This window comes from Thalassophryne amazonica, chromosome 11 (genome assembly GCF_902500255.1).
Source record: "Thalassophryne amazonica chromosome 11, fThaAma1.1, whole genome shotgun sequence".
In the NCBI taxonomy this organism is placed as follows: domain Eukaryota; kingdom Metazoa; phylum Chordata; class Actinopteri; order Batrachoidiformes; family Batrachoididae; genus Thalassophryne; species Thalassophryne amazonica.
In genome coordinates, this window is record NC_047113.1 from 46,205,095 (window position 1) to 46,228,638 (window position 23,544).

The 23,544-nt window shown below is 43.3% G+C and overlaps 1 protein-coding gene and 1 long non-coding RNA gene across 3 annotated transcripts; one reads left to right on the forward strand and one right to left on the reverse strand.

The window, feature by feature from the left end:
- On the forward strand, positions 1 to 4,336 carry hbegfa (heparin-binding EGF-like growth factor a). Of its 2 annotated transcripts, none has more exons than XM_034181715.1 (6): positions 1 to 190; positions 846 to 1,061; positions 1,160 to 1,358; positions 1,495 to 1,653; positions 3,042 to 3,128; positions 3,227 to 4,336. In XM_034181715.1, the coding sequence occupies exons 1-5, from the start codon at positions 148 to 150 to the stop codon at positions 3,112 to 3,114; spliced, it is 690 nt and encodes a 229-aa protein (XP_034037606.1). In that variant the 5' UTR covers positions 1 to 147; the 3' UTR covers positions 3,115 to 3,128; positions 3,227 to 4,336. The 2 variants fall into 2 exon arrangements, with proteins under 2 accessions (XP_034037606.1, XP_034037607.1); XM_034181716.1 differs by having other exon boundaries at positions 849 to 1,061.
- LOC117520374 lies at positions 695 to 22,269 on the reverse strand. The gene is made up of 4 exons (XR_004563628.1): positions 22,259 to 22,269; positions 18,682 to 18,691; positions 12,700 to 12,702; positions 695 to 842 (listed from the first exon to the last, which is right to left on the reverse strand). It is a non-coding gene; the product is annotated as an uncharacterized LOC117520374 (long non-coding RNA).
- Positions 22,270 to 23,544: the final 1,275 nt, after the last annotated feature.

The following is a 23,544-nucleotide window of genomic DNA, read 5'->3' on the forward strand; positions in this document are numbered from 1 at the left end:
CACTGCGCTGCACTCGGTGCCATCAGAGGCGCATGGACGGGAACTCAGCCCCAAACAAACCGGAATATTAAAAACTTTTAAAAAAAGGGACTACATACATTTTTCTATTGTCTTTTTCCACTGGAAGTTTCCTTATTTTTCTGCACCATGAGGCTTTTCGGAGTTGCGCTCTTGCTGCTTCATGTCTTGGGTGAGTTGAATGCGCGCACATGCTGAGAGATTTCTGTACACAGCTAAAACACGCCTCATAAACTTCACAAGTTTACGATTTTTTAATATTTTTTTAATGATCGGAGGATATATATCTGAGCGCTAACGGGACTCATCTCTCTATTTTAGCGCACGCTTTATGTAACCGGATACATTTATTTTTAACTCCTATATATTCTGGACTGACATGATCTAAGTGTCTGCCCATGTGGTTTGTGTATATGCGACAGCAGGGCCGGTAGTTTAGCCGAAGTGCCTACGGGCAAGGCGGTAGTGTTTGGTTTCCGTCCACTGATTATTGTATTTTTATATTTTTTAATTATATTTAGGGTATTTTTTATCGGTTTTTATGTGTTATGTGATTGTTATGAATGGTGTGACTCACTGCCAAAACAAATTTACCTTTTGGTACAAATAAAGTAACCTTGAACCTTGAACTGATTTCAAAAAAGAAGAAGAAGAAGAAAAAAAAAACCCACCTGGAGCTTCTGCGCGCAACATGCTTGAACTTGCCCTGGTGGGCTCCTCCCACCTTGGCACAGTGTCCTCTGTGGTCCCTGTGTGAGCTTCAAACAGCAGCAGATGGACTGTAAATGTGATTTTTTTTAAAAAACATTTTTAAACTCTTCTTTCTTCAGGGTCGGAGCCGGTCAGAGGCGCTGCGGTGGGCAGACAACACCACACGACTGTCATCAACCTGATGGACACCAATACCGACAGGAGGACAGAGGACCAGAGAGCAACCACGGTGACGTACAGCGAGGAGGACGAGGCGGAGGATGGCGCTTATTACTACGATGAAGACGAGGATGAAGATGGTTTTTCTGGAGATCACGACTTATTACCAAGAGGTGAGACACATTTCACCACCATCCCTCCTGCAGTAGTTTTCACCAGATGAGGATTATAAATATCATGTGCTCCCCGCCTTTTTTCTTTTTCGGTTTAGTGGCCATGTCAAGTAAACCCCAGGACCCGTCTGCCATTCTGGAGGCTGAACGGGAAGAAATCAAAAGGAGGAGAGAAAAGGGAAGAAAGAAGGGCAAAGGGAAAGGAAAGAAGAGGAATCCCTGCTTGAAGAAGTACAAGGATTTGTGCATCCACGGCACCTGTCAGTATCACCGGGAGCTCCGGGCCCCGTCCTGTGTGTGAGTGTCCCCTTCACATTACCTTCGCCTTCTGACCTCTGTGAAATAAAAATCAACGGCTGCACTCTGAAATAGCGTTTCACTTTAGATGATCAGGGTTTCTTACTGTTTTTGCTTTAAATGTCTCTGCTTGCAGGTGCCACACGAGTTACTCCGGGGAGAGGTGTGAGCTTTTCACGCTGCCCGTTGGGGGGCAGACCCAAGAGGGTTACAGCCGGACCACAGCCCTGGCTGTGGTTGCCGTGGTGCTGTCAACTCTCTGCCTCACCATTATTGGGCTTTTACTAATGCTCAGGTCAGTAAAATGTACACACACACACACACACACACACACACACACACACACACACACACACACACACACACACACACACACACACACACACTCACTCTGACACGTGAAGGATTTTGTGCACTGTGTGTTGTGATGTGACGTGTAATACGTGTGAACATGATAACTCATTAACAACACGTGGCAGACACTTGATACTTACTGAATAGGTAGACCTCGGTACACCACAGGGAGTAGATGAGGTAATTGAATTGTCGGTTTATTTTGTACAAACATTTGTATATACCTGAACATGGATTTTTAAAATATTGTAAACATGGTAACTCACTAATAATATATAGTAGACACTTGATTCTTAAATCATAGGTACACCATGGGTAGTAGATGAGGTGATTGGATTTTATAGTTGTTTGACTATATATTAATGGAGATGAAGTGTATTTTTTCCAGCATGGTAACTTATTAACACAAATAGTATACACACTTCATGCATACACAATATGTATCTTCTATGAACTAGAGGATATGAATAGATTTTAGGGTTGTTTGTTGTATAATAGTTATTATATCTCAATGCTGAAGTGATTGTTTTTTCTTTTGAATATAGTAATCCATTAACAGTACATAGTAAACACTGGATACTTACACCATATGTATACCCTGGTAGAAGGAAAAGCTGATTAGATTTTAGGCATGTCTGAATGGTAAAGTGACAATGTATTAACGCAAATGGCACTGATGATCTGATTATATTTTAGGGTTGTTTAAGGTATAATATTTGTTTGAATGTGGAAGTGATTTTTTTTTTTTTTTTCATTGCTGTTGTGAAAACAACCCAGTCTCATCTCATGCTTGTTCATGGCGGCATTACGAAAAGTACATTAATCTATGGGTTTGTGACTGGGGCATGAAAAAGGAGCTGCTTTTCGTGACGGGGGCATAAATTCATTTTGTGATGGGGGGGTCTGGGGGGTGGGTTATGGTTAGTGTTAGGGGAAGTTAGACACTAACGCTATGATTAGAGTTAGAGTTATGAGAAGGGGAGGATTAAAAATATCAAAATAAAAAAAAACTGTATCACGAAAATCAGGCACGTTTCGTAACGGGCAGGAAAAAAAATGTGAGACTGGGCTCTGTGAAAATGTTAACTCACCGACAGTATGTGATAGCCACTTCATAATTACACCACAGTTACTTACTGGGAAGTACTTGAATTGATTTGACGTTCGGTTAAGTTGTTGCATAGGTGTCTAAAGGAGATATGTCGTCTTTTTAACTCAAGAAAAATTTATGATGGACATTTAAGATTCAACATGTATAAATTCAAATAGCCTAAATTCTGGTGGAACTTTAGGTAAATTAAATGCCTCTTGTTTTTAATGTGATTATAGGTATCACAAGAGGGGCGCGTATGATGTAGAGAGCGAGGAGAAGGTCAAACTAGGGTTAGCATCAAACCACTGAAGGGACAAAGAGAGGTGAGTGGACCATATATATATATATATATATATATATATATTTAACTTGAGCTGAAAGAAAAAACGATTGCTCATTAACTCTGTTTTTGTTCCATCAGGCGAAGATGCAGAAATTCTACCTCAAAATAGAAAAAGAGAAGGGAACTGCCAAAAGGAGAAGGAAAAAGGAAGGTATATGAAGAAAGAAACCGAGTGGGTGTGCCCTGCGGCAAAGCACTCTTAACCCTCAGTTGGAAAAGCGATGGGTTGGTCAGATGGAAACAGGAAGCTCAGGATTCTCTGGGAGGCCCCTCGTTCATCAGGAGGAGAGAGCCGGCCCGGAATGGGAATACTGATCGGCCCGGCGCGCACGGACTGACAGACAAGAAGAAACAAGAAGAGACATTTGTTGTGCTGCTTCTCGGCTGTGTTTAAAGAAGAGTGTCAGACTGAATGAGATAAACGTTTATCCCCTTACAAACAAAACAAACCAAAAAGAAAGAGCGTTTTTTTTCTCAACAGAACGCATTTTATATTTCTTTTTTTTTTTGTGTACTGTAAACATCATATTTATACTTTTAATTTATTTATTTATATGTATTTTGCTGTATTTATGAAGATTATTAAATTGCCTTCATCCTTTCAAAATGCACTGTCAAGGTTGTAAAACACAAAAACAAAAGAAAAGATATTACTGTTTTCACATTGGACAATATTTATTAGACAATGCAAAAACTGCAGAAGCTCCTTCAGTTATATGTATTTCAAAATAAATATCACCCACAGATATTCGATATTGGCATTGATAAGCAGCACTGTGATTGGACTTTAATTTTTGTACTCTGACCCAATATTGTGTCGGCAACTTACAGCGTGCTATTGTGTTACAGTGCGTTGTTTTTTGTTTTTGTCTGCCTACTTTTAGATTTTAACCAGCAGAATATGAGCTCTCAGCTTCATCTTTATTTTTAAGTAGCATTTAAAAGCAAGCCGTCAAACCCGGGGCCTTACTAAGCTGAGACGCTGTAGTGAGAATTCGGTAGAAACACTAACGTGATGCATTTTCATAATTTCGTCTTACTACAGTTTATCGTTACACACTGATCCCTGTTAAGCTGTCATTAAAAATGTGAATTCAAGTGTTCCACTTTTTCAAAGAAACCTGCTCTGCAGTTTTGAAGTGATTTTTTTTTTTTTTTTTTTTTTTTTATTTATGTGATTGTCTCAGAGAGAAAAATAAATTTTTTTTTTCATAATTTCTGACTCACTGTCCTTAGATCTTGCTTCCCAAGTATACTGATTATCACAGTGTTTTTGGATTAAGTCTCATGTTGCGATGAAAGTCTTATTTTAAGGAAGGTCAGATTTATTTTCGCACCATGGTTCTCTTCCTGAGTCTGACCTCATGTTGATGTGATATTTTAAAGTGGGCTGTCTGGATCCAGTCACACAAGAGTGTTCTTTTGGCTCAATCACAATTTTATAATTATAGTAAACACAATATTTTTATTTCCTGTGTCTGTGACGTGGGAGCAACCCTTTTTTTTTTTACCCCAAACACCTGCATCCTGGTGATTAATGCTGTTGTGTTCAGGCAAATAGATTTAGTCAGTAACGTCTCATGTCCACATTTGAAGGTAAAACAGTTCCTGCTTCACCCGTAAATCTGGTTACAGCTAGACACCTGTGAGCAAGATGAAAAATACATCCTCTACTCTCATACGAACTATTTACATGTATTATCCCAAATACCTTGTGATAAAATACCTCAATTAACAAACTGGTCAACTGCTGTACATAAATATGACATATTAAAAGTCAAAAGTCTTCCATTATTCCAGTATCTTCAATTTCTTCATCAATTTTTATTGAGAACATAACAACATACATATTCATTCTTTACAAACCCATCACCACCCCCTCACCCCTGACGTACTACTGCCCCAATGATGACCCTATACCCAACCTGGATCTCTCCTCACACACACACACACACACACACACACACACAAAAACCAAACAAATGAAAAACTCCAGACTATTAAGGTTATTAAGGCTTCAGTTTTATTTGAACCAAACTGTAAGCAACATGCCAGACTCGGAAGAGTGCATGCATTCCGACCACGGTACCATCATAACAATATCAGGAAAGGCCCACCGCTGCCAAACTAGTGAGTGTGTTGGTTACCATCTCAAGGTCAGCATTGTTTTTGGCTGCTGTAAAACCGATCTACAGAATACATCATTGTTTCAGCGTCAAATCCAGAGAAGTTATTGAGTAGGAGTATACTAGATGGTGAAAGTGGAATGCTAACTTATAGTATATCACTCGAACCATGAGATATGTATCTACTTCTAGAGTTTAACCACACTGGGGTATTTCCAATACATGTGAACATTTTCCACAATATATTCCAGCTAATCTCTCTGTCTTTTACCCATTTATTTCCCATTGAAGACACTGCACCAGGATCTACACATTGTATGAAGTTTCACTGAAATCCAGAAAGTGGTTTTGGAAGAGTTGCACTTATGAGGTGGTCATTATCGTGTGATGGATTAATGAATCACAAAAGTCCAGTTATCTCCCCTTGAAGACACTGGACCATTGGATGGTGTGGCACCACTGTGTGAGATTTCATTGAAATCCGTAAAATAGCTTAGGAGGAGTTGCGCTTATGAGGTCAATATCATGAGTTCTTTAATTAAACACAAAAATCCAATGAACTCCCCTTGAAGAAGCTGGACCAGAATTATTTTCCTTCATGCACATCTTCATGTGGTGTGCTACCATTGTGTGAAGTTTCACTGAAATCCATAAAAGGGTCTCAGAGGAGCAGCTCTTAAAAGACTCACTCAGACTATCCCCCAATTTTTGGTTTCCTCCTCTGAATGAAGGTCTTTCTGCAAAAGGAAGGCGTGATCAATTTCACACATTGACAGCTGCACCATTAGATTCACTGACAGATCAATCACGAGTGCGGTGCGACTCACTTACCACACAGTTGTGCAGAACAGATGTGGAGCGTATGCCGGGGAACACCTGATCTCACAGTAACACGCCATTACTCACATGACCAACAGATGCCATGTTCAAAGACACACCACTGCTGCAACATCTGAGACCTCAACCACACCTGAATGCCACAGAGTTCAGAGAAACCGCATACAGCAGCAGAATGCAACAATACCGTCACGTACGCTGCACAGGTTTAATGGGGTAACGGCAGTTAAAACAGCTCCAGCTGGTCTCAAAGGCAAGCTGAGACCAAACCCATGTTAGTCACCCACTGATGTCACCTCCTACGGATGTTGTTACACTGACACTTTGTGTGTGCATGCGTGTCGCTGACTGCATATGTGGTATAGACATACCTTCGTGCTTCATCCGTGTGGGTCACATGGGTTAACCGAAGCTTTGCAAACAAAAGTCTGCAGCAAAACACAAGTGTTTACATGACTGCTATGAGAATGTTTTCAGCACCGCCTTACATATCTGATGCTGAAGGATGGTACTTAAACACAGAGGTTCAGCTCAGCCATAAGGGTGTAGCACCTGATTCAAGACGGAGCCCGACATTTGCTAATAAATTGGAAAACAACACTTTGGCACCACACCAAGATTTTAAGAAAATCAAGTCATGTCAGGTTTGCGAGCATGCCACATACCACATCACGGAGCCGCCTTGGGCCCTGGATGTCAACCACCCAGGCAGACAATCCATCCATCTTCACCTCTCTGAAGTTACCAGCCATCTTCCACAGCCAAATGAAGCCTGATTTAAAAATTGTGCCAAATCATGTGGATCCATGTAGGATTCCCTGTGGAACTCCAAGCAAAAAGGGAGAGCAGCCAAAAGGAAAAAAAGTGTTATAACAGCTAAAGAACAACAACTTGTAGCAGTAATGACTTTTGTTATAGCTAGCCAAGCTGGTTAGACTTCTGTAGTTGTTTGAGTAACACTGTTTTCATCAACTTACATTTATTATCATTGAACTTTTTAAATGCTTGATGTTTCATAGTAAAAAGTAAGACCCTTTGGCTGCTCTCTTGTTTGCACTCAGGGTCGCCACAGCAAATCTGAGGTGGATCTACATGTTGAATTGGCACAAGTTTCATGCAGGATGCCCTTCCTGATGCAACTCCACATTACATGGAGAAATTTTGTTTCATAGCATATAGGACAAAAATAATTTAAAAGAAGTCATTTCTGTTATACGAGGGCTGTCAATAAAGTTACGGGCCTTTTTATTTTTTTCAAAAACTATATGGATTTCATTCATATGTTTTTACGTCAGACATGCTTGAACCCTCGTGCGCATGCGTGAGTTTTTCCACGCCTGTCGGTGACGTCATTCGCCTGTGAGCACTCCTTGTGGGAGGAGTCGTCCAGCCCCTCGTCGGAATTCCTTTGTCTGAGAAGTTGCTAAGAGACTGGCGCATTGTTTGATCAAAATTTTTTCTAAACCTGTGAGACACATCGAAGTGGACACGGTTCGAAAAATTAAGCTGGTTTTCAGTGAAAATTTTAACGGCTGATGAGAGATTTTGAGGTGATTCTGTCGCTTTAAGGACTTCCCACGGTGCGAGACGTCGCTCAGCGCTCTCAGCCGCCGTCGTCAGCCTGTTCAAGCTGAAAACCTCCACATTTCAGGCTCTATTGATCCAGGACGTCGTGAGAGAACAGAGAAGTTTCAGAAGAAGTCGGTTTCAGCATTTTATCCGGATATTCCACTGTTAAAGGAGATTTTTTTTAATGAAAGACAGGCGGACGGATCTGCGCGTCGGGACGCAGCCGACGCGGTGCGGCGGCACAGGAAAAACACCTCCGTGTTGATAACCATTTGTAAAATCCAGGCGGCTTTTGATGGCTTTCAGTGGAGTGAGTATATGAGAAATTGTTTAACAGGCAGGACATGTTCCAACTTGTCCTTAAGGCTTTCAACAGAGGTGTTTTTCCTGTGGCGGAGCGTAGCGGCGGCTGCGTCCCGACGCGCGGACCCGTCCGCACGTCTTTCATTAAAAAAATCTCCTTTAACAGTGGAATATCCGGATAAAATGCTGAAACCGACTTCTTCTGAAACTTCTCTGTTCTCTCACGACGTCCTGGATCAATAGAACCTGAAATGTGGAGGTTTTCAGCTTGAACAGACTGACGACGGCGGCTGAGAGCGCTGAGCGACGTCTCGCACCGTGGGAAGTCCTTAAAGCGACAGAATCACCTCAAAATCTCTCATCAGCCGTTAAAATTTTCACTGAAAACCAGCTTAATTTTTCGAACCGTGTCCACTTCGATGTGTCTCACAGGTTTAGAAAAAATTTTGATCAAACAAAGCACCAGTCTCTCAGCAACTTCTCAGACAAAGGAATTCCGACGAGGGGCTGGACGACTCCTCCCACAAGGAGTGCTCACAGGCGAATGACGTCACCGACAGGCGTGGAAAAACTCACGCATGCGCACGAGGGTTCAAGCATGTCTGACGTAAAAACATATGAATGAAATCCATATAGCTCTTGAAAAAAATAAAAAGGACCGTTACTTTATTGACAGCCCTCGTATTACTGTTTATGCTAGTTGGAGGTCTGACTTCAGGAACAGTATTTTTTTTTAACAAAATTTCATGATTAGGTGTACAAGTAGAATAAAATATGTGAACACAACCCAAATATTTGCTGTAGCACCCGTGAGTATATGTGATTGTATGTGTGCCAGAGGCTAGTCATTTACAGTAGTGGAGCCATATAATCCCAGCTTCTCAATGTCAAGAGCACACAGAAATAGTGCCCTGCAGTCATGCTCACATAGTTGCTATTCCCGGGTTTCGATGGGCACTAAACAACAAGAATGCTGCAAGAGAAGGCTGCTCATTGCATTCTGTTTCTTAGTATCCTGGTGGATCACAGCCAAGAAACAATGTTTCATATGATGGGCCATCATTGGGCCAGTGCTTCACCACTCCTGAGCTTTCCTTGTAGGGTGAGACGAACAGCCCTGGAGAATCTCCGCATGTCCCTCATGCTTACCTTCTGAGTTTTTTTTAATGTTCCGAGAGGCACAAGAGGATATTTCCATAAGTCAGTAGTTGTATTTCCTTGCCAGTTTCTGAAAATTTGTTTGAAGTGCCAGCAGTCATTGTGTCTTGGGACAATGCCTCTGTACAGTACAAGGTATACTCATCAAAATTCCATTGGCACACCTTTGTTTGAAGCTCTATGGTTCTTTAGATTCACATTAATACCTCAGTATAATTTTTTAGTACACTTTATTCCCTAAGGTAGGTCAAGCCATCTACAGCAAGGGTTTATATCCGCTAGCTGCCCGATTCTCTATAAGTTCAGCCCTGCTGACGAACAAACTGTTGTAATTTTTAGTTAATTTTAAGGCAGTATTGTGTCATACATGCACTACATTTATGTTGTCTCCTATTTTTTTTTTGTTGTTGTTGTTGTTGTGCTGCAGCTTTTGCTTCTGCGATGCTCTCTGTGCTAGCTTATGATGGTGCTACCATAACTATGATATGACAGTGAATTAAAAAATCAGCCAAGACAAACAGTAAACTGCTCTAAAATACTTAACAATAATTAGCATCCAATTATAAAACAATACTGGACAGTAGAAATGCAATTCTTTCATGTAATTGTTGAGTTGTATGGCTAGCAGCGGTTCCAGGTATTTTAGCAATGTAGGCATGACTTGAATATAAGGTGGTTATGGTAATTTGCTACCAAATATTCCACAAATATATCTTTGTTGGGTTAACATTAAGCTGTTACCCAGGTATTGATTAAAAAAGTAGTTTAACATTACAACTGTGCTTGATTTGCTTCACACACTGACAACACAATAGCTTTCACCTTTTAGTCCATCAACCATGTAAAACTGGTGCAAATAGTAAATATGGTGACAAAATGTTACAAATGAGAAGAGAACTGAAGAATAACTTCGCGTGTAATGTGTTTCCCAAATTATACAAATACATTAGAATTATTTTTTTGTTTCTTCATGTAGAATTGTAGTTATGTCAGAAAGGGCATTCTGCATAAAACATGTCAAATCCCAATGCAGATCTGTCCTGGATCTGCTGTGGTGATGATGAATACGCAGGCAGCCCAAAGGCAAACAGTAAAAAAACAAACAATTTTTCCTTAATTGTTATTATGGAACTGGTTCAACTCTATATGTACCAGAGCTCACAAAATAATCTTACAAAAACTATAATCTATTAATTTCAATGGCCTTTTGATGTCAATGAACAAATATTTCTGATAATAAATGACAGAATAAAAGAAACATACTGATTGTTGTCCAAACTGGAAATAGTAATAAAACACATTTTTCTGAAGGGTATTAAATCAATGTTACTAACTGAATACACATGCTCAGCAGTGTGTAAATCTCACGTGACTAAGCGTGAAGTCCCACTTCCGCTATTGGCTTGGGAAGCAAAGGCATTAACCCAAGATTGTGACAGTGTGTTACCAACCAGAAAGATCTTATTGTTCTGTTTGTTAGTGAAGCTTAGGGCTAGTGGCCGCTGATCACCTTAGTATTTCTTCTGCTTTCCTGTTGCTTAATGCTGGCGAATTATACCTTTAGTATAGTTTTTCTGGCCTATTGATTCTGTTTTCTTTTTCTCTCTGTCCGAGATGCAGCTGGACCCACATGCTGGATTGGATGATTTCTGTGGCGGACGCGGGATGGACTCTGCTGTAGGAACAGATCCATTGAGTGGCTCGTTGACCCGACCCCCCCCCCCCCCCCAGCCTACTCTCCCCCTGACGGTGGACTGGACACCTGCATGGACTCTCGTCAGTTGTTGTTGTGTTCTGTATTGTAAACCTTTTTGGTAGATTGGCCTAAGCAGTGGGTCACCCCTTTGAGTCTGGTCTGCTTGAGGTTTCTTCCTCAATATCATCAGAGGGAGTTTTTCCTTACCACTGTCGCCTGTGTGTGCTTGCTCTAGGGGTTGGTAAGGTTAGACCTTACTTGTGTGAAGCGCCTTCAGGCAGCTTTGTTGTGATTTGGCACTATATAAACTAAATAAACTGAAATAAATTGAATTCTGATTGTCATAGCTGGGACACATTTAAGAGACTTTGTCCACCTTTATTTGGGCAAGTTACAGACATTTGCTGCAGTGTTATCCATAGGTTCAGCCATGACCATGTAGCTTACAGGGAAACTGCATATCTGACTTAACGCTTTTCACCCCAAAGCATTCCACGGGGTGTTGTTGTTTTTTTTTTTTTTTGTTGATTCCCTGTTCCACCTCCAGCTTCAGCGCGCCTTTGAGCCGTCTGCCATCGGCGTGGCTGAGGTTTGGGGCAGTGGTATATACCCGCAGCTGGTGGCTGGTTTGGAAGTCAGAGGGGTGGCGCCGTTTTGTGCCGTCTGCCTTAGCCGCTGTTCCACTCCTCCCGGTTGGCTTCTGGGGTGTAGTCATGGTTGGTGACGCTGGACGTGCTTCCAGTTTCCACTGTGCCGAGGGGGTGGGGTTGGGGTTGTTTTGTTTGTATGTTTTTTTTTTTCTTTCCTTTTGTTTTCCCCCCAGTTTCCGCCCTCAGGGTGTGACTGTGGTGTCCTCTGGGGGGGAAAGGGCTGTGGGTCCATCTAGCCGTGGACGGCCGGGGCTGGGTCCATTGGTCATGAGGGGAGGCGTCTCCTGGGGTTGATGGAACGGTCCTCTGGGAGGCGCTGGGGGTCCCCGTGGGTGACGTTGGATCCCAGAGGGACCTCGGCTGTGGTTATTACTCCTGGAGCTGGAGGGATGTCCTCTGGGGGGTGTTGGTCCCTACATGTCGTCGGGGGGGGGGGGGGGGGGGGGGGGTGTTAGCGTTTTTTATTTGCAAGCTTGAGTTTGGGTTGTTTTTCTTTTCTCCTCTTCCCGGGGTTTGATGGGACGGTCCTCTGGGGAGGGGTGTGTGGTTTGGTTGTTTGTGTTTGTCTTTTTTGTTTTATGACTAATCAGACTTTGAACATGGTTGGACAAAGGCTGACCGCACAGGTTCAAGAACTCCTGGCCACACCTGTGCTAATTGACTGACAGAAACAAAGGCAAAGATGCAGCCAGAGGAGAAGACATCAACCGTTCTGTTAGATGAAGATTCTGTTGGAAGATGAATGCGGATACGGTTTCCAGCCATGGTCCCTGGAGGGGGGTGTTTCTCCTGGGCCAGGTTTGTGTGGTCGCCGGGAGGCTTCCCGTGAGGGTGGGGTACTGTTGTATGGTTGGGGGGGGCCTGGCTGCCTTTTGTTTCTGTCTTCTGTCCTGTCTTTTGTTTTTCCTTCCAGGTGGCTTGCGTTTAGGACTGTGTGGTTGAGTTACCAGGACCTCACCCTGATCACCTGAGGCTGATCAAGTGCAGCTCGTCAGGACGCACAGCTGTGGTGCATCTACACGGATTGGAGCATGGTGGCATTTAAGTCTGGAGTACACAGTGTGTATTTGCCAGAGACTCGACCTTGTGACCAGACGGGTGAGATCGTCGTCTCGAGAGCCATCTCATCATCAGTGGATGCAGAGAACGTCCAGGTTTGATGCTATGGTCTGTGAAAGAGGAGGGGGTGAGGTCTCACACTTGTCAGCACACTTCCTGAGGTACGTTAGGTTTTGTGACTAACATTTGTACAGTCAGTAAATGTGGTGTCCCTCACACCTTATTATATTGAGCTGTTATGTTAGTCGTTTAATCAGCTTCCACTGCAGTTGAGTTTGTGAACAGGGTGTTCCATGCCTGCAGGGTGGGAAGCTGATTAGTAATTAAGCCAGGAAGTGTTTGCTGTTTATGAACACCTTTGAGCGGTCTCTCTGTGTGTGGAGTGTGGACTCACATGATGATTTCTTCTTTCACAGACTCGGTTTGTTGCAGCCACCTGGGGGGTGTCGGCGGGGTCCTTGGGTCCGAACAGTTTCTGGCTCCGGACCGTTTGTGCTGCTGGGAGCGCACCGTAATCCACCACGCCAGACCGCGCACTCATTTGTTGTATTTTCCACTTCACTGTTATGTCATTAAATTTAGTTATCCTTTGTACCGTGCTCTGCTTATTTCATACTGGTCCTTCAAACGCTGGTCGGTTCTCCAGGCTGCGTCCGACACATAACAGTAGTCTCTGGCCAAACATCATGGACCCAGCGGTAGCAGAGACGGTAACGCGCCGGGAAGGCGGCAGCAGACGTTCAGAAGTTATCCGGATCAGTTGCGGGTGCTCTCCGCCCGGATGGTGCGTGTTTGAGAACCCATTACTGAATACTGATTTGAGCTCTCTTGCAGCCGTGTTCCTGTGTTGTGCCTTATCCGAGGGTCGTGGTGGAGTGTGACTGGCGACGGCTTCGCGTCACACTTCGACCGGATAAGAGGTTTAAACGGGAGCTGCAAGAGTGTGTCTGTAATGGGTGAACGCGCACGGCGGAGCTCTGTGGCACGGGTCGCTGTGCTTCCTGTGTTACAGTTGTAGCCCCGTTTCCCCGGGTGAAGATAACTACTGCGTCTGTTGTGTCAGCTCCGGCGTTATTAGTTGAAGCACATTTTGGTTGTGTGTTACACACAGCTGCGCACGGAAAAGCAGCTTGAGTTTGTTTTCTCTGTTACCAAAGGGGGTTTTTATTTTTAGCACTCTGGCTCCCTCTGTTGGTGACTGAGTCACATTACCGTTAAGCTCTTAAGTTGGAACAGGTGTGTTCCATTTGTTTGAGCTTAACGGTATACATCACTTATTAGTTTTGTGTTGGTTCATTTTTTGTGGGTGTTTTTTGAGTTGGTTTTTGTGTGGGATTTTTTACACTATTAGTGTCTGGGGTCGTGACCCTGCAGTTCTGTTTGGAGCATGAAAAGGACCCAAGCAACTTTATGTTAGTCTGTTAGTCTTTCTTTTTTTTTTCTTTTAGTTTCACCTCCCCAGGGTTTGATGGGACGGTCGCCTGGGGGGTGATGGGGGGGTAATTGGGTTGTTTTTTCTTTTTTCTTTTTTTTTTGTTTTTTGTTATGCCCTCTCTTCTCCACTGACTCCAGCCGTGTGAGCCGTAGTGTCGGTGTTGCTGGAGTGGTGCAGTTTGGTTATGCTGGGCATTTCCCAGGTAACCTCTGCACCTGGGGGGGGGGGGGGTTCGTGGTGTTGTTTTTTTTTTTTTTTGTTTCTTGATTCCCTGTTCCACCTCCGGCTTCAGCGCGCCTTTGAGCCGTCTGCCATCGCCGTGGCTGAGGTTTGGGGCAGTGGGATATACCCGCAGCTGGTGGCTGGTTTGGAAGTCAGAGGGGTGGCGCCGTTTTGTGCTGTCTGCCTTAGCCGCTGTTCCACTCCTCCCGGTTGGCTTCTGGGGTGTAGTCATGGTTGGTGACGCTGGACGTGCTTCCAGTTTCCACTGCGCCGAGGGGGTGGGGTTGGGGTTGTTTTGTTTGTATGTTTTTTTTTTCTTTCCTTTTGTTTTTCCCCCCAGTTTCCGCCCTCAGGGTGTGACTGTGGTGTCCTCGGGGGGGGAAAGGGCTGTGGGTCCATCTAGCTGTGGACGGCCGGGGCTGGGTCCGTTGGTCATGAGGGGAGGCGTCTCCTGGGGTTGATGGAACGGTCCTCTGGGAGGCGCTGGGGGTCCCTGTGGGTGACGTTGGATCCCAGAGGGACCTCGGCTGTGGTTATTACTCCTGGAGCTGGCGGGATGTCCTCTGGGGGGTGTTGGTCCCTACATGTCGTCGGGGGGGGGGGGGGTGTTAGCATTTTTATTTGCAAGCTTGAGTTTGGGTTGTTTTTCTTTTCTCCTCTTCCCGGGGTTTGATCGGACGGTCCTCTGGGGAGGGGGGTGTGGTTTGGTTGTTTGTGTTTGTCTTTTTTGTTTTATGACTAATCAGACTTTGAACATGGTTGGACAAAGGCTGACCGCACAGGTTCAAGAACTCCTGGCCACACCTGTGCTAATTGACTGACAGAAACAAAGGCAAAGATGCAGCCAGAGGAGAAGACATCAACCGTTCTGTTAGATGAAGATTCTGTTGGAAGATGAATGCGGATACGGTTTCCAGCCATGGTCCCTGGAGGGGGGTGTTTCTCCTGGGCCAGGTTTGTGTGGTCGCCGGGAGGCTTCCCGTGAGGGTGGGGTACTGTTGTATGGCTGGGGGGGCCTGGCTGCCTTTTGTTTCTGTCTTCTGTCCTGTCTTTTGTTTTTCCTTCCAGGTGGCTTGCTTTTAGGACTGTGTGGCTGAGTTACCAGGACCTCACCCTGATCACCTGAAGCTGATCAAGTGCAGCTCGTCAGGACGCACAGCTGTGGTGCATCTACACGGATCGGAGCATGGTGGCATTTAAGTCTGGAGTACACAGTGTGTATTTGCCAGAGATTCGACCTTGTGACCAGACGGGTGAGATCGTCGTCTCGAGAGCCATCTCATCATCAGTGGATGCAGAGAACGTCCAGGTTTGATGCTATGGTCTGTGAAAGAGGAGGGGGTGAGGTCTCACGCTTGTCAGCACACTTCCAGAGGTACGTTAGGTTTTGTGACTAACATTTGTACAGTCAGTAAATGTGGTGTCCCTCACACCTTATTATATTGAGCTGTTATGTTAGTCGTTTAATCAGCTTCCACTGCAGTTGAGTTTGTGAACAGGGTGTTCCATGCCTGCAGGGTGGGAAGCTGATTAGTAATTAAGCCAGGAAGTGTTTGCTGTTTATGAACACTTTTGAGCGGTCTCTCTGTGTGTGGAGTGTGGACTCACATGATGATTTCTTCTTTCACAGACTCGGTTTGTCGCGGCCACCTGGGGGGGTGTCGGCGGGGTCCTTGGGTCCGAACAGTTTCTGGCTCCGGACCGTTTGTGCTGCTGGGAGCGCACCGTAATCCACCACGCCAGACCGCGCACTCATTTGTTGTATTTTCCACTTCACTGTTATGTCATTAAATTTAGTTATCCTTTGTACCGTGCTCTGCTTATTTCATACTGGGTCCTTCAAACGCTGGTCGGTTCTCCGGGCTGCGTCCGACACATAACAAGTGGTAGTAGTAGTAGTAGCAGTATTCACCTGCTTTTCTGATTTGCCAGTACTGTATCACCCTAAGCTGTCAGTCTGATTGATGATTCAGTTGTATGTTTGTATCCTTCTAATATTACACAGTAAATGGTTCTGAAAAGATCTGAACCCATTAGTGGAAAGAACCACTTTGGTTTTCAGTATTTGATACATTGCCAAGTTGACTTAAGTTGAATAATATGATTGTGGTTGCATTGGACTGAATCAGTGTTAGGAGAGTGAGGCTGTTGTGAAAGGTGCTTCCTGCGCCGGTGAGGAGCAACAATGGGTAGTTTCCACATCGATATGGAAGTGCGCACAGCAACAGTTGGAAACATAATTACGTCCTCACATCAACCGGATGTCATCAACAGGACACATAATTACCAAAAATTAATAGCGTGTGACAGATTTGGCTTTAATTGTACAAGCACATTTTGAGATTTGGGTAAAATGCTACAACATGTGTACGACTGTGCGTGAATGATGCTGGTGTAAGAACGCTGACTGCTCCTACAAAGTCTCAGTGAAGTAATATAGTCTTAGCGTGCCGCTCAGGCTTGATGGATGAGGTGGCGACAGTAATAATGTCATTGTCGCATGTCAAAGTGGCTCCAATGGATCAGGGTGTCATACACAATTTGCATTGCCCTCTTTGGGAGGTGAGGACAGCCAAAAAGAGGAAAGACAGCAGGACTGAAGGAGCATGAGGTAAGACTGAGACTGTAACATGAGAGAGGGAGTAACTGGTGAGTAGAGTCAGATGCAGATTGGTTCATGGTTAGATTTACACTTCAAGGGTGTTGACCTGCCTTCATCTGGAAAAAAAAGAAAACAAAAATGAGACTGAGTCAGGGAAGATTCAGGACATTTATTTAGACTTACGCTTTTATTATGCTGTCGTCATCCCGTCTTCCACAAATCCTTATCTCCATCATCCTTTTCCTGTCCCGCTTTCTTCCTCTTCCTTTAACTCCTGAAATTTGTGCTCAGCAACAGAAGATAAAAATAACTTGGGTCTTATTGTACATAACCAGCTTTTACTTGGCTTTAACAGCTAGACTATGGAAAATCCTAGACATGTACTGTGGAAAATGCAATGAGTCAATGAGTGAGTCCATCCCTTCCAGTTTTTCAACTCAAAACAATGTTATCAGAGGGCTGATACATACCCTGCATGCTCAGCACTCCATGATATAAATGCACAAATAAACATACGAGGTCTGTTAGAAACTATCCGACCTTTTATTTTTTTAAAAAAACTATATGGATTTGAATCATGTGCGCTTGCATCAGCCAAGCTTGAACCTTCGTGCGCATGCATGAGTTTTTTCACGCCTGTCGGTTGCATCATTCGCCTGTGGGCAGGCTTTGAGTGAGCACTGGTCCACCCCCCTCGTCGGATTTTCATTGTCAGGGAAATGGCTGAGCGATTGGAGCAGCGCTGAATCAAATTTTTCCAGAAACTGTGAGAGACAGCCAGGTGGAAACCATTCGGAAGATTCAGACGGCTTTTGGTGAGGATACTCTGGGCGTCACACAGATTAAGGAGCATTACAACCGGATTAAAGACGGCCCACAGCGGCGCAGGGTGTGCCGCGCTCCGAGCGGCCATCGACAGGCTGAAACTACCAGATCATTTCCAAAGTGAAGGCTGTGTTGATCCGGGATGTCGTCTGACTACCAGAGAAATTGCAGAAGAGGTTTACATCAGCACTTTTGCAGCACATTCCACTGTTACAGGAGTTTTTGTAATGAAAGACGTGCGGAGGAATTCACGCATCAGGACGGAGCCGCTAATGGCACACAACAAAAAGCACATCCGTGTTGGAAGTCTCACAGGACAAGTTGTGACATGCCCAGCTGTTACACAATTTCTTGGATACTCACTCGACTGAAAAGCCACCGAAAGCCGCCTGAATCTTCCGAATGGTTTGTGCGCCATTGCGGCTCCATCCTGACGCGTGAATTCCTCCGCACGTCTTTCATTACAAAATCTCCTGTAACAGTGGAATGTGCCGCAAAAGTGCTGATGTCCACCTCTTCTGCAATTTCTCTGGTAGTCAGATCACGTCCTGGATCAACACAGCCTTCACTTTGGAAATGATCTGGTCGTTTCAGCCTGTCAATGGCCGCTCGGAGCGCGGCGTGCCCTCAGCTGCTGTGGGCCATCTTTAATCCGGTTGTAATGCTCCTTATTCTGTGTGACACCCAGAGTATCCTCACTGAAAGCCGTCTGAATCTTCTGAATGGTTTCCACCTGGCTGTCTCTCACAGTTTCTGGAAAAATTTGATTCAGCGCTGCTCCAATCGCTCAGCCATTTCCCTGACAATGAAAATCCGATGAGGGGGGTGGACCAGAGCTCACTCAAAGCCTGCCCACAGGCGAATGATGCAACCGACAGGCGTGAAAAAACTCATGCATGCGCACGAAGGTTCAAGCTTGGCTGATGCAAGCGCACATGATTCAAATCCATATATTTTTTGAAAAAAATAAAAAGGTCGGATTCTTTTCTAACAGACCTCGTACATGTGTCTGTAATGGTGTTTTTGACTATGCATGACTTCATCATATGACTTCTGTGTGACTTCAGTGTGAAATAATTCCTACCAAATCAGTCACAAATATTTTTGTCGGGACAGGCGGGAGCCCGTCACCAGGAGCGGTTGGACCCGCAATACAGACTCTCAGACTTGACTTAGGTGTAAGAGAAAACGTGGTCTTTATTTCAGGCAAAGGTTCAGTACACATGTGGTCAGTCAGCGTGGCAGAGGTACAAACAGGATCAAGCTGAGACGCAGTCACAAACGAGCAGGGTTAAGAGGCACGAGCAATACCAGACATCCGGGATAAGGCAAAAGGCATGGTCAACGTAACAGAGCAAGGTTCCAAAATACGGCAAGACAAAAAACAGGACTGTAATGGGCGCTGGAAAGTGTGCTAAGACAACAATCTGGAGAGGAAGTGAAGAACTGTGGGGTTTAAATACATGTGGACTAATTAGTGACAGGTGGTGTAAACAAGGTGCACGTGAGAGGAAGGATCCAGACAGGAGGCGTGGCTCATGAACAAAGACAGTGTTGTGCAAGACAGTGAGGGAAGAGAGCACAAGGTGGAGAGAAGAAAAGACAAAGATGTGTGAACAGGAGTCAAGAGTGTGACTAAAGGGAGTGAGCACAGTGGCGTGATGTAATAGACAAAGACACGGGAGCAGGTGCAAGAGTGTGAGCGAATGGAAACAAAACAGACTGCATCAAAGTGAGGGAAACATAATGGCAGGTGCAGGGCGTGGAGTGAACAGAAGTAACTGGGCGTGAGACCAGGAAAGAAGACATGATGGGAGGTGCAGAATGGAAACAAACAGCAAAAGCAGAACAGAGCTAAAATGGAAATCATGGTTAGAATGTAATGCAACAACAGGAACCAAAATCAAACATGAGCATGAACACAACAGTAGCTAGAACTGATCAGAAAATCAATAGAAAAGCAGAATTAAACAGGAACAGACTAATAAACAGAAATCAAAACCCGATATAAAAGTATAACAGAAAACATATACAGATGAAAGCTAAATGATAAACAATGAAAACACAAACGGGCTGAACAAAACTAGAACAGAACTGGATAATGGCTATAGTATGGAAAGTAACAAAGTGATAAGAAAAACATAACAGAATAACTCATGATGAAAATAAACCACTAATAAATCAAAGCGGGAACAGAAGATGCAACAAAGAAAGGGGCAAAAAAGGGATCAAAGCCTGGAACAGAGCTGGTCATGACATTTTGCTGATCAATATATACTTTAGATCATCCATCTAGGCTTCTTGGTTGTAGAGATATACACAAAAGATATTTTTCCAAGACCATTTTTTTCTTGACCTTACCAAACTACTCCAAAAACCTAATCACCTCTGGATTTCTATCCAAATAATATCACCACCAAGTATGATCCACCCCGGCTTCTTGGTTGTTACCAAAACAATGTGTTTTTAGACCATGTTTCCTTGACCTTGGACTAAACTACTCCAAAATCTAATCACCCTGAGATATCTATTCAGATAATATTCCCATCAACTCTAAATATTTTTTTTACGTTATTTTGTCCACAGACATACAGAGACAGCAGTGAAAATAATTCCCTGTTTGCCACTTCACCAACATGCAGGGTAATAAATACTTTCATCTTATAACTCACCAAATTAAAAGGACATGTAATGAGAATAAATTATTAGCCATTGCTTAACTTTGTTGGAACAGCTCAATCACAAAAGCAAGTTTGTTTTGCATAGGTAATATGCCACCTGCTGTACACTGGCACCTGCAGGATGGTTGGTAAATGCTAGTAGGATGATGGAAATTAAGAGCATGTGCAGCTGAGCTTACATCTATCTTTAAGTGAGTTTTAAAGTAGTACATTTCTTTCATTTCTAAATCTGAAGTCTGCTGGTCACCAAGGCCACAGCTGATTACAGTAAGGTTTGGGTTTCACGTTAATCATCACCAACATCTGACAATCTCATGACTAAGATGAAAAAATTCTCCTTCTCTAAGCAAAATATAGCACTGAAATGATACATAGACTTCTGACTGTGAGAATCTCCCTGTATTCTGTGCAAAAGCTTCTTTAGATTTAAAGAGGCGAGGCCCTGAAACAGAACATTTCTGGATAATCTGCAATTGTTTTATTTAGGCTGAATCGCCTCAGTGTTTTTAAAAACACTCGGTGACCCAGAGTAGCTTTCTGAAAAGGTATGAATATGACTTCATTTAGCATTTAAGTGTATTGTGGTGATGCTCACTGTCAGGATGGACAGTGCTCACAGAGGCTGTCTTTTTAGGACAGTGACTCTTTCATTTCATATACTGCATGACCGCAAATCCTGCATTTGGTCAACCCCACAGACAACAGACAATGAATGCATTTAATTAATGCCATTTATGGTTACGGTGTTAACAAAACTCACCCCGCTTATGGTCTTCAACCCATATACTCGATCTGCATAATGTCATCATAGTAGAAAAACAATTAAAAATAATAAAATAATAACACAATGCTAAAATACCCTCAGCCGCATGAGCATTGTGTTCTTTATGATTTGCAGTTGTGTAATTAATTATTAAGATCCCACTGTCTTATGTACAATTTGTATATGTTCAAGCCCCTCTATCAATCAGTCAATCAAAAACAATATTTACGTTTTAACGGCGTCTGCAGGAGGCCTTGAGTGCCTGTGCGTGTACATGAGGTTTTGACAAAAGTGTAAATGAAGGCAAATGTGCAAATAAAGGAATATTTGTATATCACCCTCTGTGCATTTGCTGGTATTAATGAGACAAATTTAACTCCCTAGCAAGTTAGCTTTGAGTTAGCATAAGTTAGCATGTATGTTAATGCTGCAAAATGTCTTGTAAATGGTAAAAGGTGTTATTAGGTTCTAAAAACGGTGTTTTCAGTTTTAGAAGTGTTTATTTCATGCTAGCTTTGACATAATATATGAGAGACATGTATGGACTCGGTGGCAGTCTCTCTGTGAGCTCTTAGCAACGTGCTTAGCAACAGCGGCTGGGGTGTAAATCACTAGCGGACAATGAAGGTGATGCAAGTTTTTTCATTTTCACCGCTGTTTTAATTTTTCTTTTTTATGCCTTGCCAATGCGAGGCTGTGTGTTGTCACAACAAAGCGAGAAAGAAAATCCAAGAGGATTAGGCATCACATTGATCAGTATCATGCGCTACTTTGGGAAAATAATCAGCAGCTGGCCCCTCCTGAGGCAGACCAACAATTCACAATGCATACATGACATAAATGATATAAAAAACAAAAACACCTGGTGTGTCTATGTGGTAGGAATAAATATCAGGATATTGAACATCTGGCGATTGTGTGGGACCATTTTTCCATCTTCCATCTTCGAGTTAGTACGGACAAGATACCAGTCCTGCTGTTGCTAATTTGGTTTTATATCATTCCCGGGCAATATTATCCAAACCCTCTGAATAGTTGAAGATCACACTGAGGTCCCAACAACAGAAATATAACTAAATTCAAACAAATAATTACTTAAATCTTGTATTCAAGAGCAAATACCACTCCCAAAAACGCAATGTATCTCTCTGGTAAAACACATCGACAGCCGTGCATTTTCACACCAGTGACGGAGCTGACGTGGAAGCAAACTGGCAGTGACGTGACCGCGACGAAGTCAATATAAACACATAAAACAAAGCAGCTCTGGAGATGCCAGCCACTGACATTGTGGTGCAGCTCTACTCTAATTAGCTGTCACTCCCACCACTCAAAAAAAAAAAAGAAAAAGAAAAAAGAAATACCCGGAATGGATTGAAACAGAATGTGACATTTTAACCTCTTAAAATACCTCTTAAAATATGTTAAGGGGAGTCATCTTTGATCTTGTTCAAGGTCTGCGTCCCAAGAATGTTCCCTATAAATTTGAAGACTGTGGCAGTAATAGAACTGGATTTATGCTGAGCACAGACAGACAGAACTGACGGACAGATGGACGGTTGAGCGCAATACCCGATGGCCATATTTGATGGGCTCAGGTAAAAATCATAAATAAGATGCCATATCACAAACATATAGAGCTATTTTAAAAATTTCTCAGTCATCTGTGTGTGCCAGTACCTGCAACAGAGTAAAGTTGTTCCCTGAGCACAACATTTTTAAAATCACAGTTTGAAAATTGCATCACAAGAAAGACTCAACGTATAAAATAAAATAGTAAAAAGATAATGATACTAATAGTTACAGGCCAATGACTTTATATACAGAAAAAAGGTATAAAAAGACAAATGAGGACATGCAAATATGTGCAATCTAAAAAAAGAAAGATAAAACTAGAAAACACTCAAAGAGCACATACAGTAGTGTTCAGAATAATAGTAGTGCTGTGTGACTAAAAAGATTAATCCTGGTTTTGAGTATATTTCTTATTGATACATGGGAAACAAGGTACCAGTAGATTCAGTAGATTCTCACAAATCCAACAAGACCAAGCATTCATGATATGCACACTCTTAAGGCTATGAAATTGGGCTATTAGTAAAAAAAAAGTAGAAAAGGGGGTGTTCACAATAATAGTAGCATCTGCTGTTGACGCTACAAACTCAAAACTATTATGTTCAAACTGCTTTTTTAGCAATCCTGTGAATCACTAAACTAGTATTTAGTTGTATATCCACAGTCTTTCATGATTTCTTCACATCTGCGAGGCATTAATTTTGTTGGTTTGGAACCAAGAATTTGCTTGTTTACTAGTGTAGCTAGACCAAGGTAGCTTAGCCGCCGTTAGTTTCCCTCTGGCAGATCCCGGGCAGTCGGGAAAGCAGGCTGACTGGGTGACTGTGAGGAGGAAGCGTAGCCCTAAACAGAAGCCCCGTGTACACCGCCAACCCGTTCACATCTCTAACCGTTT

Bases quoted from the DNA above. Each gene is read 5' to 3' on its own strand.
- hbegfa (XM_034181715.1), top strand. From the start codon at position 148: ATGAGGCTTTTCGGAGTTGCGCTCTTGCTGCTTCATGTCTTGG. The intron at 1,062-1,159 runs GTGAGACACATT...TTTTCGGTTTAG, and splicing joins TCACGACTTATTACCAAGAG to TGGCCATGTCAAGTAAACCC. The intron at 1,359-1,494 runs GTGAGTGTCCCC...CTCTGCTTGCAG, and splicing joins CTCCGGGCCCCGTCCTGTGT to GTGCCACACGAGTTACTCCG.